At 47.6% G+C, this 15,244-nt stretch overlaps 3 protein-coding genes across 5 annotated transcripts; all 3 read right to left on the bottom strand.

Annotated features, from left to right (window-relative positions):
- Positions 1-1,389: 1,389 nt before the first annotated feature.
- On the bottom strand, positions 1,390-2,295 carry LOC120675534. Its single transcript, XM_039956732.1, has one exon. It carries the CDS (start codon positions 2,077-2,079, stop codon positions 1,570-1,572), a length of 510 nt encoding a protein of 169 aa, XP_039812666.1. The 5' UTR covers positions 2,080-2,295; the 3' UTR covers positions 1,390-1,569.
- A 3,512-nt stretch (positions 2,296-5,807) lies between these two features.
- LOC120672915 lies at positions 5,808-6,555 on the bottom strand. Its single transcript, XM_039953538.1, has one exon. It carries the CDS (start codon positions 6,426-6,428, stop codon positions 5,949-5,951), a length of 480 nt encoding a protein of 159 aa, XP_039809472.1. The 5' UTR covers positions 6,429-6,555; the 3' UTR covers positions 5,808-5,948.
- Positions 6,556-6,625: 70 nt separating this feature from the next.
- On the bottom strand, positions 6,626-13,586 carry LOC120672914 (ABC transporter G family member 7-like). 3 transcript variants are annotated; one of them, XM_039953535.1, is made up of 12 exons: positions 13,175-13,584; positions 12,805-12,995; positions 12,575-12,725; positions 12,357-12,489; positions 11,629-11,830; positions 10,827-11,103; positions 10,316-10,447; positions 9,921-10,141; positions 9,601-9,813; positions 9,416-9,500; positions 8,845-9,059; positions 6,626-7,043 (listed from the first exon to the last, which is right to left on the bottom strand). In XM_039953535.1, the coding sequence occupies exons 1-11, from the start codon at positions 13,394-13,396 to the stop codon at positions 8,883-8,885; spliced, it is 2,004 nt and encodes a 667-aa protein (XP_039809469.1). In that variant the 5' UTR covers positions 13,397-13,584; the 3' UTR covers positions 6,626-7,043; positions 8,845-8,882. The 3 variants fall into 3 exon arrangements, with proteins under 3 accessions (XP_039809469.1, XP_039809470.1, XP_039809471.1); XM_039953536.1 differs by lacking the exon at positions 6,626-7,043 and having other exon boundaries at positions 8,854-9,059; positions 13,175-13,585; XM_039953537.1 differs by lacking the exons at positions 6,626-7,043; positions 9,416-9,500 and having other exon boundaries at positions 8,921-9,059; positions 9,557-9,813; positions 13,175-13,586.
- Positions 13,587-15,244: the final 1,658 nt, after the last annotated feature.

Genomic DNA, 15,244 nt, shown 5'->3' with positions numbered 1-15,244 from the left:
TAAGAGGGGGATCCTAAATACTCCGATCCATGCCATACCAAAAACCCATCCCTTGTCTAAGGAAATGTTGAAAAAGGAAACTGAGCAGCTGCCAGCCCAACGGTGTAAGCAAGGGTCGGAATTAAGCACGGGATGAATACCCCAGACGGCAGGAATTAAACACCTTCCGAGTAAGCTCCCCTCGCCCGCTCTATAAAACGATACATCTATCTACCGGCAACAACAGAGAAATTGTTTTAGATTCGTAGGTAGAAAAGAAAGAAGACGGAAGAGTCAACCTGCTCTCGCACGGTTCTTATCTTCTCCTGTTCTTCCGTTTTGCATAGCCTGATGAAGCTTTTTCTTTTGCTAATCTGTGCCCAGTTTGATAGTCTAGATGGTTGGATTTGAAGCGGAGCTCCCTTCGAGCCAATGAAGGGTCCTTTCGAAGGGTGGTGCAGCTGCTCGTTCATGGTTCCCACTGTCCTATCTCATCGGCTTTGAGAGACATTGTGAGATCTAGTGAGGTGATTGGTTTTGAGATCGGCTTGTGGTTTGCATGACCGAGGAGCTGCATCGTCCCCTTGCTGACCGCTCTTTGGTTTGAAGGGAGCTCTACATCTTGATCCTTCCGTGTTATGCGTACTTGCATCGATCTGGCAGACCCCATCGATTGCTCTGTTACTTCTGTTCAAGTAGTAGATCATGCACACCAGCAAATGTTTTTTTTTTTGTTATTGCTGTTCCTAACCATGTGGATCGCCTTTTTTTTTGTACTGATGGATCCAAGATTCAGCACTAGGCCTTCTCCGTATGGTGGCTGGTGAGACTTCTGTCACCTCGTGATGTTTCGTTTTCTTCTCGTTTCCTCGCGCATGTGTCTTCCAAGATCTGTGTTTGCAACCTCACTCAAGAAGCCATTTCCGCGTTCATCAGGCCGGCCGGTGAGCTGTGCTACAGCCTGCAGCGCTGAACAGAGGTTACATACTGAAGGCTTTGGACTTTGCAGTGATGTTCAGTCGGAGGTGCGGTGCCGCGACTAGTGCCATCAACTGATCGATCCGTTGGACCGTTGCCTATGCAGATGCAGCATTACGGACCTACATTGTATATCGATGCTCCAAAAAGAATTCATCAGAGCGAAAGCGACAACAGCGAGGAGTTTCATTGTGTCTGCACTAGTGAAACACGATCAATCATTTAAGAACTAGTAACTAGTAATCTACTTTGGATAAGTAGCACATTCATGTGGTTGTACGCCATATTCACTAGTAAACACCATGTTTGTGGCGCCTTGTGTGTCTTGGCAATGAAGGTTTTTTTTCAATGATACGACATGCAGGTCGACAATGGCGTAGTACAGTGTGCGTGCATGTGAGCATTTGTTTTACTACATCTTTTTCTTGTTTTGAAAAAAAAACAAGATCAATCACCTTGTTATTATTGTTTCCAGCAATGTCAAGCATACATAGATATATATATGTACAAGATAATATTTGGGCGCGCGTGATATATATAACGAACCATGTTGTCATTGTCAGATATATACTTTACAACCAACGAATAAGATCGTCATGTCGTCAGATTTGATCAGTGGTGCAGATTGGAGATGATCGCCCGTGAAGCATCGAGGAGGTGGGAGACGAGGACGAAGGCGGAGGCCGGCACGGCGAGCACGAGCACGGCCAGGAGCCCCACCCCGACGCCGGGGCGGGAGCTCACGAGGAACGCCCGGAGCGCGCCGGCGAGCTCGCAGACGTCGGCGTCGTAGGTGCCGTACCATTCCTTCTCCCACGCCGCCCACTCCTCGGGCGGCTCCCAGTTGCGCTCCGCGGCGCGCATCTCGTGGATCCGGCGGCGCAGGACGACCATCCCCTCGTCCACCAGCCCGCCGCCGCCGCCGCCGCAGCCGAACTCCGCCTCGTCGCGGCCGGAGGACGAGCAGCGGCAGCGCGCGGCGCGCGTGGGCGTGGGCGACGACGCGGCGGCGGGTTTCTTGACGATGACCGTCAATGCGGGCGGTGTCGTCGTCGTCCAGGAAGGACGGCCGCCGGACCGGCCGGCGGCGGCGGCGGGGAGTTGGCAGCTCGCGAGTTGCATTCTTGCTGGCCGGATTAGCTCAGGATCACCGACGATCGAGTATGCGTGTCACGGAAGAAACCGAAAAGTGGATGGAGATCTCTCCCTCTCGAATCGATCGGAACTTGGAAGGGGAGGATGAAGAGCAATGGAAATTAAAGAGATCGGCTTGATGCTGTGATGACTTGGATTTGGATTTTTGGTGTGCAAGCGAAGCGAAGGATCGACCACGCTGCACGCAACTCTTGGAGCCATTTGGCGGGTGAGCTACCGTATTATATAGGCGCCGGTCAAGCGCTGGGTGGGACCGTTCCCAAAAAAAAAAAGCGCTGGGTGGGACCCGCCCGATGGCCGTTGCAGTTGCCTACCTGGCAGCTGGTCGGCACGCACGCACGCATGATGTGTACGGTGACGTGGACCCAGGCCAGGCCAGGCCAAGCGGCGGCCGCCGGGCGCGGGGCGCAGCAAGCCAGCAAGTGCGGCGGCGACGGTGCCGGCGCGTGCCGCCGGGGAACCCGGCCGGCGGCGGCGTGCGCGTGAGTTTTACGGCACGAGCTGGATCGTGGGGCGGTATAACGGTGATTAATTTAATCCACGAACACAGATGGATCATCAGTCATCAGGCATTATCCCGATGATGATCTATGCGTCGCCGCTGCCAACTAGAGTCGGTTAGTTTCGACGCGGAATCCACCATTTAATTCTCTGCGCGTCGTCACTGCCTGCGAGCGAGTCCAAGCTGCTGGCTCTGCCTTTTTTTTTTTTTGAAAGAAATGCTTGGCCCTGCCTTAGCTATCCATATGCCTGTGCGTGATGCTGTTCCGGTCCGGTCCGGTCCCGGACAAATAAACGGGCCGGTTCGTTGACGTCGCCGGCCGGCAGGGCAGGGCCGGGCCGGTCGACGGCAATCAGTCGGCCTGGTCCTGCACGCGCGTATGCCCACAACTCCACGTAACGCGTCTCACAGTAGGGAGCACTCGCGCCGGCAATGGAGCCGAAGGCGCCAAGTGAACGTACGGCCGGCGGCCGGCGGCCGGGCAGGCTGGGCCGATCTCTCGCGGTCGACCGAGTGCTTCCTAGCTAAGGAAGAGCTGTTTGGGAGATTCCGATCTACACTTCTTCTCATCGATTGATTGGCAATAATATACTACTAGTGGAGTAGTTCAATTCATCTCATCAGGTGGATCAATGCGATGACAGCGACAAATTAAAGAAGAAGCTTTGTCTTACAGAAAACAGATGAGAAAAAGGGTGACCACTCCGCCTAAAAGAAAGGAAAGCTTAGCTCTGTTATTGTTTGGGTGAGGACGATGCTGATTGCTGCCAGTTGACATCTACTGTCTCCGGTGGTGATCTCGCCAATCTCAAGATTTGCCGACAATCCTATGCTTTGATAGCCGTGCGGTGGTATGTATGTGTGTGTTTGTAGTGAAGACAGAGAAATGGTTTCCTTAACTCCTGATACTTCGAACCTATCTCAAGGTGTCATGTAGGTCACTAAACTCTCAAAATGCATCATCAGGCTCCTAAACTTGTCTTAATATGTCATTTCGGTCGCTAAACTCTCAAGGTGAATATTCGTATCCCTGAAAATTTGCCATTAATTAATTATATTCAAAACATATTATTTATTAAACTACTTATATTTAACATAGAGATATCAATACTAATACTGAATATTTTCTACTAACTATTTATATTTTGCATGCACTTTGTATAAATTTATTAAGATAATCTGTTTCCCATTCTCAGTAAAAATCAAATAGCAATGACATTAAATTTAAAGTAGCAAAAAGAATTTTTCATTAACTTAAAGTAGCAAAGCAATATTTGTATTAAATTTAAAAATAGCTGCTTGAGAGTTTAGGAACCTGCAAAACACCGCTTGGAACAAGTTTATGGATCTAAAAATGTATTTTGAGAGGTTAGAAATCTATGTGACACCTTGAAACAACTTCAGGGATCTGAAAATGTATTTTAGGAGTTTAGGGACTAAGATAACGTACCAGAACAAATTTAAATACCGCTGGTGTACTTTACTCATAAAAAATAGAGAAATGGAGAAATTATATTGATCTTTTAAATATGTCTAGGTAATGTGTAGATGCTTCCAAAAGATTAAATGGAAAAAATAACAAGAATAAAAGAGATAGGTGGTACACAATTCCTTTTTTTTGGCATAAATGCCGATACATCTGAAATTGCCAGGTTCATTGGCCGGAAGTAGGGCGCGGTGTTGCCCGATCGCGTCGTTTCCATGCATCTTCCCGACGCGGTGAGCTGATAGCTACGTTACCGAGTGTGTTTTTCTTCATGGCAGTTTCGTTCGAATCGGGCGCCGTTTTTGGTTGAGGGGAAAAGGCTATACCTGTACGCGCAGCCGACTCCATCGATCCATCGGTTCCTAGCCGCAGTTATTGAAACACAGAATAGTGGCTGGCCAGCTGCAATGCAATCGACACCTTGTGCTGACGCATAACCTGGGGGGGGGGGGGGGGGGGGGGGGCTCGGTTCTTTTAAAATCCGCTGGGTTTTGTTTGCAGGGTCGATCACCGACGTGCGTGCTGAAGACTGAAGTCGAACTTGGAGACGTGGCTTCCGTCAGCATGAAGTCGATGGCAGGTTCATAAAAAAAAAAGAGCAGTCAGAGGCCATCCGTGAATTGAACGGGATATCGTTTCCTTTTGGTTCCTTCAAAACCGAACAATCTCCGGTTGCATTACCACCATGGAATTTCCTCCGAGTTTCCTCTGAATTGAAAGAAATGCATATTTTATCGTGCTTTTTTATGTCTTATGCGTGCGGAAATCACGCGCTCTGGTTGACATTGAGCCCATCCTGACTTTATATATTCAAACATTATCACAACTTTTTTTTGTTTATGATTTATGAGTGAGAGCAAGAGAACAATTGATTCGGATGGGAGTTGGCATCATCTCGCAGTCAAACATTTTTTAACACTAAAAAGAAAACCTGAATTCTACAGAACCTTCCTTATGGTCGCATGTTCCATCTCGTTTCTTTTCGCCGGTGTCAACTTCAGAAGTTCTGATGCTATCCGACGACTGCATTCGCAATATTTTTTTCCAGAAAAGATGACTACATGACTGCATTAGCTGGCCATGCTATCCGATAACTGTATCAGCTGGGAGCAGAGGAAACGGTCGGTTATTTGGATCTCCGAACCTGGAACAAAAGATGGGTTTTCAAAACGGCCAAAAAGGTAAAAGCAATTGAGGATAGATGGGTTCCGACCAAATTATGCTACGTCAATAAGATGTGTCGCCCTTAAGCATCATTATACTCCGACATTGGAGCTTCTCTGTTTGTCGGTTCAGTATCTACCCTGGACTACAGCCCGTTTGGGAGAGCTGTCACTGGCTTCGGCTTCACCTATTTTGCACAAATTAAAGTACTATAGCGTGAAGCCATTTTATAAGTCAGGGTAAAAATGAACTAGCCAGGTGAAACCACTATTTTTACTTCACCGGCTTTGGCTTCAACGGTGAAACTGTTTGGAGGAGTCCTCCCAAACGGCCCCTACAATTATGTAGAAAAGCAAAATGGTGCTGCAGCATTTTGTTAGTTCTACGCCTAAACTCGTTTTGAATGTCTCGAATTTAGGAGTACAGATCTGGCATTAACTAAGGAAAATGCGGCCGTTCAAAGTCCAAAACCAATCTTGGGTGGAGGGATTATCCACATCCTCCAAATTTTGAAGCAGATTTCACACGGAATTGCAATAGAGATCGTGATCTGTCAACGCTAAAGAATCTTATCATATAGTATCAATCAATCCGGCTGCACACGAACTCCACAATAAGCTATGTACGGGAACACATTTGGCCAAAGGACCCCCCAAAGAAAAACACGGGGCCTGACTCACTCGATCAAGATACGTGGTGCACGGACTGCAGGACGGCCTCGGCCACCGTCGCCAGATGGTGCATCGCGGCGGCGGCGGAGACCGGCACGCTGGCGAGCACGAGCGCGGCGACGGCGATGGCGACGCTGGGCCTGGTGCCCATGAGGGCCAGCTGCAGCGCGCCGACGAGGCCGGACACGTCGGAGACGTAGGCGGGGTAGTAGCGCTTCTCCCAGGCCGCCCACTCGGCGGGCGCCTCGTAGTTGGTCTCCGCCATCCGCGCCTCCCGGATCCGCCGCCGCAGCACGGACATGCCCTCGTCCACCAGCGCGCCGCCGTACTGGCCCCGGCCGCCGCTCGTGTTCCGCCGGAACGCCGCGCAGCGCGCCGCCGGCCTCCTCCTCGCCGGTAGCGCCGGGCCGTGGCGCGCCCCGCGCCGGATCGCGCACGGCGCCGTCGCCGTCGCCGGGAGCGGTTGCGAGAGCGAGAGGGACGAAGCGGCCATGGCGAATCGGCTCAAGAGCTGGTTGATCTTTCGCACCTCAGGCAAGAAACAGAGCACCTCGCAGTTCACAATCACACTACAGCGAGGGATCGAAGGCAAGAAGAACCAATCAAAGCTGATGGATAGGGGAAAGAGGAATCAATCGAAGCTGATGAGAAAGAAGAACAATCAAAGCTGATGGATAGGGGAAAGAGGAATCAATCGAAGCTGATGAGAAATTTTGAGGCCCAAATGGGCGAGCATTTATAGGCACCGGGGTTGCTTCACGCGTCTGCGGCAGACGAAGCATTAGTTTAAGCGCACAACCGCGTGATTAGTTCCCGCTCCAGCCAATCCGAGGCCGACGCGTGGAGAGATCAGGCCATAAGAAAACAGTGCCACCACCAGTGCTGGTACTTTGGACGGTGATCTGGGAATAGTATATGCGCATCGGCATGGCCCAGGCAATCATGAACAGAAACAACGCCTCTGCTGCCGCCTCGAATCATTGAGCTGACCTCAAACTGTTAACGTAGAAAACCAATCTGGGCGGCGGATTGTTTATTGCTTCGTCCATAATGCTGGAATCCTCGCATGGCCAGATGCTGCGCAGAAGCAGGGCGGTGCAGCTTCCTCCTGGTAAAGAAGACAAGGGCTAAATATGAAGGGAAACTAGATGGTAAATAAAATATGGCCTCAATTGGAAAAGGATTTGTAATTTTGATGGCTGCATTTTTTTCCAGGTAATTTTGATGGCTGCATTTTTTTACCCAGGTAATTTTGATGGCTGTTGAACAATGGAACAGATCGTGCAGAAATTTGGGTTAAGGCAGGGTCAAGGAGATATTATGACTCTCTCCAACAGCGGGGACGCAAACCAGAGACCCATTCCATAATTTGGGTCACCCACAGGAAAAGAGTCACGCCCCTAAATTTTATCTTCTCCAACAGACTGCGCAAAATCCCCGGAACCCATTCCTCGCCGCTGCTCCCGACAGCCCGTCCCACGGGGTGTGCAGGCGCACCTCCTCCACGGCAGCCACGGGCATGGCCCCCACCCGGCTGGCCACTGCCGCTGCTCAGCCCCCTACAGGGGCGCACGGCAGGCGCCGACGCTGCGCACCATCTCCCCACCGCGGGCCCGGACGTGTCCTCCACCGCCGCCTCCGCCTAGTGCTGCGCACGTTGGACGGCGAGGGCCGGCTGGAGGCCGCGAGATTCGAGCGGCAGCGGTGGGCCAAGCTGCGGGCATGAACGCCGCCGCGCTGTCCCTGCAGGCCGCGAACTTCCGCCGGCCCAAGGGCTACCCCGCCTCGCCCCGCTCGCCTCGCCCCGCTCCCCGCTGCGTCGGCGGCTCCCCACCGTGGTCGCCATTGTCGTCGTCGGCCGCGCCCGTCTCGCCGCCGCTCCCCGCCTCGGCGTCGTCGGCCGCGCCCTGCCTCGCCGCCGATCGCCGCCTAATCTCGCCTCGCCGCCGCTCCGGCCTGCGCTGGCGGCTCCCCGTAGCTCCCCGCCTCGCCGTCGTCGGCCGAGCCCGCCGCGGTCCCACCTGGCCGCAGCAGTGGCTCCCCGCCGTGGGCCCGCCTCCCGCGCGGCTTCAATTTGGGTCGAGGATTGCCTCTCCTCTCACCCACGATGCAAAATGGGTAGTTTGTTTAGGTGCCCTGTCGGAGAGCGATTTTGATACCCAAAATACTATTCGGGACCCAAACACGTTGTTGGAGATAGCCAAGCATGTTTCACTTTCACGATATACCTACTAATACCTGTTAAACTATCGTTCAGTAGGATTTGGTGTATTTTGTATGCCACCAATGTGTTTTAATGCAAATATGAAGGTACAGAGTATCCTGTTTCTTATATTTGAACGAGGTCATAGGAGTTTCAGGAGATACTAGCATATGTTCCACGCCTCCACTAGAAATACTTCACCAGTTCAACAGAGTCCAATGAGACATGCATATTTTCACATTTTTGCTTGGATTGCTTCAGGATTTGGATTTGAAACAACAAGGGCCTAAGGTAGGTTTTTAAGTTATCAATGTGATCTAAACAAGTAGCCAACAATGTGTGATGATCAACTAAACTGTAGCAATGTAAGAGAGGCATGACTTCACATACGTGATACGTGGCTAGCAAGGTTAATCTCAGTGAGCCGTATAGACTATCGAGCAAATCAAATTGTTGGTGACAACTATCCTCAAGCCATTTCTTGACAACAACATCAAACAATAGAGTGACCAAACTCTGATAAGAAACTCTTACCAGGTCGACATAAAAGCAGCAGAGATAGGAAAACAACTAAGAATGGAAAGGTACAGGATCCTAAGACTCATTGTTGTACTATGATTATGTTGCTAATTACGTCATGTTCCCAGAGGCTCTTTTTACCGAATTAGGGCCATTACAAGAAATAATTGATGCAAACATGCCCTACCTTATTTTATTTTTTTGGATAAGTCTCAGATGAGACGCTTATTCCACCTGCTGCTTTCGTCCATCTTCTTTCAGTGGGGGCAGGAGTGTCTGATACTTTGGTCTATTTTTCTTCAGAACAAGGTAGGTTGACCAGTACCAGAACATTAGAATTCTACCCTGTGCAACTAGCGTGTCGGCAATTCGAATTCCTCCTAATGAAAACCTCTCCAGGGCCTGCCACATAAAATTAATGCATCAAAACTATAATAATTCCTTCAAACAAAATTATAAAATGTTTATGGCAGTTGTTTCGAGCAAAAAGAAAAGAAAAGAAAACAGTAGGTTTACCAATATAATCAATTCAATCTATAGTAATTTTTCCATAAAAAGTAAAAAAGCAGTATAATTTGAAGTTATCGTGGAGTTCAAAAATACCCACAATCATTCAATTTTTTGACATCAAACGACATAAGCCATTTCTTTTAGTATAGATAACAAATTTTCAGGCTAAGTAATTTTCCCTTGCATTTGACCAATTTTCCTTTTTATTTGTAAGGGTAACAATTGTGTTTCTGGAGACTAATCAATACCTGTTCACCAGTTTGAATGTCATAGGAATGTTGTTGCTCAAACTGCAGACCCTTGAACTCATTAATACAAAGCCCTTGAAAGGCCCTGAAAATTAATGGCAAAAGAACAAAACCCAGTTGTTAGTATGCTCAGTTGCTCACCATGCTAGACCCATCTAGGCATCACAAGAACAAATGAAGAATACCATCTAATGAGCGATATTCTTGGGATCCACCGAAATATGACTGGAGTATTGTCAGGGTTAACATAGTATCCTCCAAAGACAATAAACACTGTCATAAGGGATGGCCCAAGAGCCATTGCAGCTTCAGTTGTAGGAGCCATTGCTCCAACAGTGAGACCCATCGCTGATGCAGCAAATGACTCTACAGTCACAATACCACAGAATTTGGCGAATCTGATGCAGAGTTTGAAATATTCTTTAGATAATCATAAGCAAAACTGTGATAAATATGCATAACATGATTCTGAGCATTGCCATATAAGATTCAGAGTTACACTGACCTAGAAAATGTAGGATGGAGTTTAGCCATTGGATAAAGAATCGATCCAAATATCAATGGAAATGCTGCTCCAATGGGAATCTCAGCCAACAACTTGGATGAAAGATATGGTCCAAGCGCATAGGAACCATTTGCACGTTCTCTGTCAACTATAGTCCGTTCTTTTGGGAAAACTCCCACAGTCTTTGTCAAAGCAGCCATTGCTGTGTTTATGGCAGCCACCTTAACTCAAATATTGAAATGAAAAAAGATCAAACTCGAGAAATGTTATACAATCGAAACAATAATATCAGAACCTAGAAGACAATGAGTATATCACATATATCCTGAATGCAAATTATGTACAAACTAGCAATTCAACTCAAGGAGTCATCAAAGGTTCACAATATACGCTACCTGAAGTAGTCCCATCCTATCTTGTATGGACGTTTGAGATTTCCCCATTCGCCAGAACACTGATCCAAATATAACTGCTGAAGCAACAGACATTCGTGCTCTCACTTTGTTTGTTGGTCCATCACGAAAAGCCTGAACACAAAAGGCCCTACTCATCATAAGAAGCAACCGATGACAAGGGATAGTAAAAGCAGCACCCTAACACGTGTACTCAACTGTCTGCAAATATCTTATATCTTATGTAATGGGTGGATGTTACAGATATTTGAGGTACAGATTACAGAATATGAAATCACGGTCAACTCAAGTCATATGCTAAACCAGAAAATTCTGAATTGGTAGTCTACAAAATTGAATTACTTAGGCTAAACTCAAATGTAAAAAAGGTACCTAAAACACAAAAAGGTGAAAGTGTCTACTTGTGTCACGGCAGCAATAGAAAAAGAATAATCAACGTAAACGGGTGAAGCTGGGAAACAAAATGAAAAGAGGGAGATTTATTGAGATGAACCTGCATCCATGCTCGCTTAAAAAGCAAGCGAAATTGCCTCCACCAACCACCCCTTTGCTTCATGCTAGACTTCCGTACAACTTTGGCAGAAAATTCAGATTCCTGTGGTTTTGCAGTTGAATCGTTACCTTCAGTGACCAGAGCATTATTAGAAAACGTCTCAATGAGGTTCTCAATCCTCTTTTGCGATGATTGCACACTTTCAGCTGAACCATAATCAACAGAAATGAGATCAGCCAAGTACTCAGCAGGGTTCATATGATCTGGACACTGATACCTGATAAAGTATCAAAATTCAATTTATTAATGGTCCATAATAACAAATCTAAGATAAACAGCATGACATATTGACCTTATACATAGCCAAAAAAAAAGACAGTCGCCTTAAGTAGACAAAGAGGTCAGAAGCATGCTGCATGGCATAAACAGGTAACAATCAGCCGTTCAAAAGTTCTAGCATAGCTAATATTAAATCTTGATTGTTACAATGACAACAAGGATGGATGTAATCAGTGAGTCAAGTATTAGTTTTATTGAGCAAATGCACACATGATGCCTAATATATTGTTTTGTTATATTAAAAAAATAAATAAAATAGGTTTGTGTAGGAGTGCTTGTTCACTGTTCAGGATAAAAATGGTGAATTATTTATTATGCTCGACTAGGCAAGTAAAAAGGTGAGCACACAAAAATATGCAGGGCAAACATTCAACTAAAGCAGAAATCATGATAATTCATACTTAAGGATACATCAAGAAAAGACTGAAGGAATGGGAAGGGTATAGCATAACAAGTTAACAACCCTAATGATGCGAAGTATGCTAGAGGTTCTTCTTTTGCAGGCCCCATGTATACAATTTCTCCCTCTGACAGTAGTACAATATCATCAAATTTGCCATAGACTGAACCTCTTGGCTGATGTATGGAGCAGATAACAGTGTGCCCATCCTCAGCAAGCTGTCTAAGAGTCTCCATGACCTTCTCTGCTTGGAAGGCATCAAGGCCTAAAAGACAAATCACAAACATGCAAAAATTTATAACTTCGTATTTGGCATTTCCATCTTGTCAAATGGCCAAATAGATCTTGATGGCTAATTTTTAAAATGGATTTCTAAATATTATGCTAGCTCCCATGGATATACAAATAGAAAGACTGTGGAGTACTCAACGATAGGATTGAGTGGCCATGTCTCAAGATGGTTAGAGAGGAACAAAGTGAATAATAATAAAAAAATATGATGCAAAACACTAGTCAAAGAAGTAATATTTTGGTTAAAAAAGAGTAAGTTAAGCTCTTCACGATTCACATTTACATATTTTGAGCATATTCAACATAAATGTTTATGATAATACCGACAATTTATTTTCATCTGATCTGGGTATCATGATTAGAGGAATTGTTGGATTTGTAAGACGTGATAAGAAAAACTAACATATAGCTACATGCAAAATGTTTCAGGTCTAAATTCAAGCCATAGTTAAGTGATGAAAAGAAGCCTTGTTCAAGTAGGGAAGGCAAAGGGTAAACACCTGTTGTTGGTTCATCCGCAAAAATGACGGAAGGACTAGCAATCAGTTCACATGCGAGTGAGAGGCGCTTCTTCTCACCCCCACTTATACCGCGAACTTTCGCATCACCAACAATAGAATCGGCACAATTGACCTATGAAACAATCCAACCATTATTACTGCTCTTGAACCTGTCCCCACCAATTTCTTGAAACATCAACCAAAACGGCGGCACTCACCAGTCCCAGACGAAACAAAAGGTCATTTACATAGCGCTCCTTCCTCTCAGGAGCCCACGTTTCAGGAAGCTGGAGTTCAGCAGCAAGTGAGAGCGTCTCCCGCACAGTAAGCTGTGAGAAGAACAGGTCTTCCTGCCTCACAAAAGCAATCCTTCACAAGGGAGCAGTCATCAGTTATTTTCCATGAACGAGAACAGAATTAAGACCCGGACTGCAAGAATATGACTCACTTATAACCGCTCTTCGAGATAGGCTGACCATTGACATACAGATACCCTGAAAGATGCAAGGAAGGCGATGCTGTGAGCTGCCCTGCCAACACATTGAGCAGAGTTGTTTTGCCAGAGCCGGATGGCCCCATAAGCGCTAGCAGCCTCCCTGGTTTCGCCTCCCCAGACACATTTGACAGTAGGAACCTTGCCTGGCAATTGACAAATACAATGACATGTCATAATCGTAAAGCAGAATGCAACTATCCACTACAGATACTTCAACTATACGAATCATGCAATTTGTTCTACAGCAGGAGGGACGGCCAACGAGTCAGCGGCCCCATTGCAGCCAATCACCAGCGTACACGTGGCCGCAGTACTGACTCACCACTTCCCCGCGCTTGTTCTTCAGCGCGCACGTGATGCGGGCCCACCGGATGGTCACGGGCTGGACGGCGCCGCCTCCTCCCCCGCCGGCCTCCGCGTCGGTCTCGTCGTCCTCCGCGTCCTCCGCCGGCGGGAGGAGGGCGGGCCCGGGCCCGGCGATGGCGCGGACGAAGAGCGCCGCGGCCAGCGCCGCCAGGAGCTGCCCCAGGCCCCTGACCTCCATCGCCCTCGCCGAGGCCGAGGACGACCCCCCCTACAATCTGAAAGGTTCCGGAGCCGTTCGGGGAGGCGGCGGAGGGCGACGCTCCGACGCGGAGTGGTGGCAAGTGGCAGTGGGGGTCAGAAGGGGGTTTAGGCTCCGCGGCCTTCGGGGTGTGAGGTGAGGAGCAGTTCGTGTGGTGGTGGTTAGTCCGTTGCGGCATCATCAGCACGAGATGGACGGGGAGCGTCTTTTTTTATATTTAAAAAAATAAAAATTTCAAAAATATATGTCTGTTTTGAAAATTTTCGAAAATACCCCGTTCGCCCGGCCCAGGGACGACAGGGGTCCTGTCGCCCAAGCAACGGGCGGCAGGACCCTAATGTAAATATTTTTTTTGAATTTGTAAAGAGGTCTCTGGTCGGGGAGGGGCCTGTCGCCCCCCAGCTGCGACAGACCCCCCACGGGTGACGGGGTCTCCCACCCTATATTAAGTCCTGGCCTCCATTCCCTTCTCATTTGAGCCTAAAAATTGCATCAACAATTCAGAAAAAAAGAGAGGGGTGAGGAGAAAAAAAGCGGCGAAGTTCTGTCGAATTCCGCACTTGTGATCTACCGGTATTCCGTATGAATCCGTTGATATTGTATAACAATTTAATTTAATTAGCGGATTACCTGAATTAGATTTGGTGATTTAGAACACTCGTTTAGTATTACAATTTCAGTACTATTACAGACTTGTTTTTAAATTAATTATGAATTAGAATAGAATTATGACAGTACATTATTGATATTGCAGCATAAGGCAATAGAATTATGACAGTACCTATATTTTCACACATCGATTTGATATACGATAGGTGCATTATTGAAATCATTGTTCGTCATTTGGCGCACCACACTATAGCGCCAATGTCTTCGTCAGGATCAACCTACATTCCGTGGAGCAAGTGTGAAGCCACCGTACCCGAAGGAATTGATGTGCCAATGTGCTTCTGCGGTTCGTTATGCAAGTTCATGCAATCTGAGGTTTTAGGAGATGACTACGACATGAGATTCTTTATGTGTGAGAACTACGAATATGATCCACCTAATCGATACGGCAAAGACCGGGCCAAGGTAGCAGGACAACAGACGCTATTTTTCTTTGTGACCTAACATTGAGTTATGATTCTAACTTTTGTTGGACAAAGTCTCCTCCGCCTCTTTGTGATTTTATGCAGTGGTTCGACACCGTGCAGTCGCAGCAGGCAAAGGACTTTGTGGAACAACAAGCAAGGTGGGCTGCAAAACGTTGGCGCCGAATGAAGCACGAGGAACGGCAAGAGGAGAAGAGCAAGAAAGAGCAAGAAGAGATCCACAAGAGGATGGAGGAGGTGAATCGTAAGGCGGCGGCGGAACGTGAAGCTGACGGGGAGAGAAAGCGAGAGATTCAAACATCGGATACAAATAAGCGGTCCACAGCTATCTCATTACAAATAAACATTAGAGATACAAACATCGGATATATCTAACCACCCCTAGGGCGTCGGACCCTCTTAGCCCTCTGCTGGGCACGGACATGGCCCTCGGAGTAGGTGTGACGATCCGGAGACCTCACCAGTCGCTCAGGACGCAATAGGGGCTGCGGTGTCTGTTGCTGAGAGATCCCAAGTTGTGCTCCTCCTAGCTGTGAATAGCCCAAGACATCGGGGTGACCGTGCGCGCCAGGTGAGTCTGGAGTCAAACTGTCGATTTCGTATAAGGTGAAGCCCTCGTTATCTGGAACGAACGTACTCGAAACAAACCCTGCGTAACATATAAACGTAAACCAACATATATTACGTGGTAAATTAGTGAGTGTATTGAGAGAGTATTTTGTACCAGGTCGAA

Source organism: Panicum virgatum, chromosome 5N (assembly GCF_016808335.1).
Source record: "Panicum virgatum strain AP13 chromosome 5N, P.virgatum_v5, whole genome shotgun sequence".
In the NCBI taxonomy this organism is placed as follows: domain Eukaryota; kingdom Viridiplantae; phylum Streptophyta; class Magnoliopsida; order Poales; family Poaceae; genus Panicum; species Panicum virgatum.
Note: the sequence above shows the minus strand (reverse complement) of the source record. Positions and strands in the feature narration are given on the sequence as shown.

Bases quoted from the DNA above. Each gene is read 5' to 3' on its own strand.
- LOC120675534 (XM_039956732.1), bottom strand. From the start codon at position 2,079: ATGCAACTCGCGAGCTGCCAACTCCCCGCCGCCGCCGCCGGCCGGTCC.
- LOC120672915 (XM_039953538.1), bottom strand. From the start codon at position 6,428: ATGGCCGCTTCGTCCCTCTCGCTCTCGCAACCGCTCCCGGCGACGGCG.
- LOC120672914 (XM_039953536.1), bottom strand. From the start codon at position 13,396: ATGGAGGTCAGGGGCCTGGGGCAGCTCCTGGCGGCGCTGGCCGCGGCG. The intron at 11,831-12,356 runs GTGTTTACCCTT...TTTGTCTTTTAG, and splicing joins TGCGGATGAACCAACAACAG to GCCTTGATGCCTTCCAAGCA. The intron at 9,501-9,600 runs GTATTCTTCATT...ATTAATTTTCAG, and splicing joins AGAATATCGCTCATTAGATG to GGCCTTTCAAGGGCTTTGTA.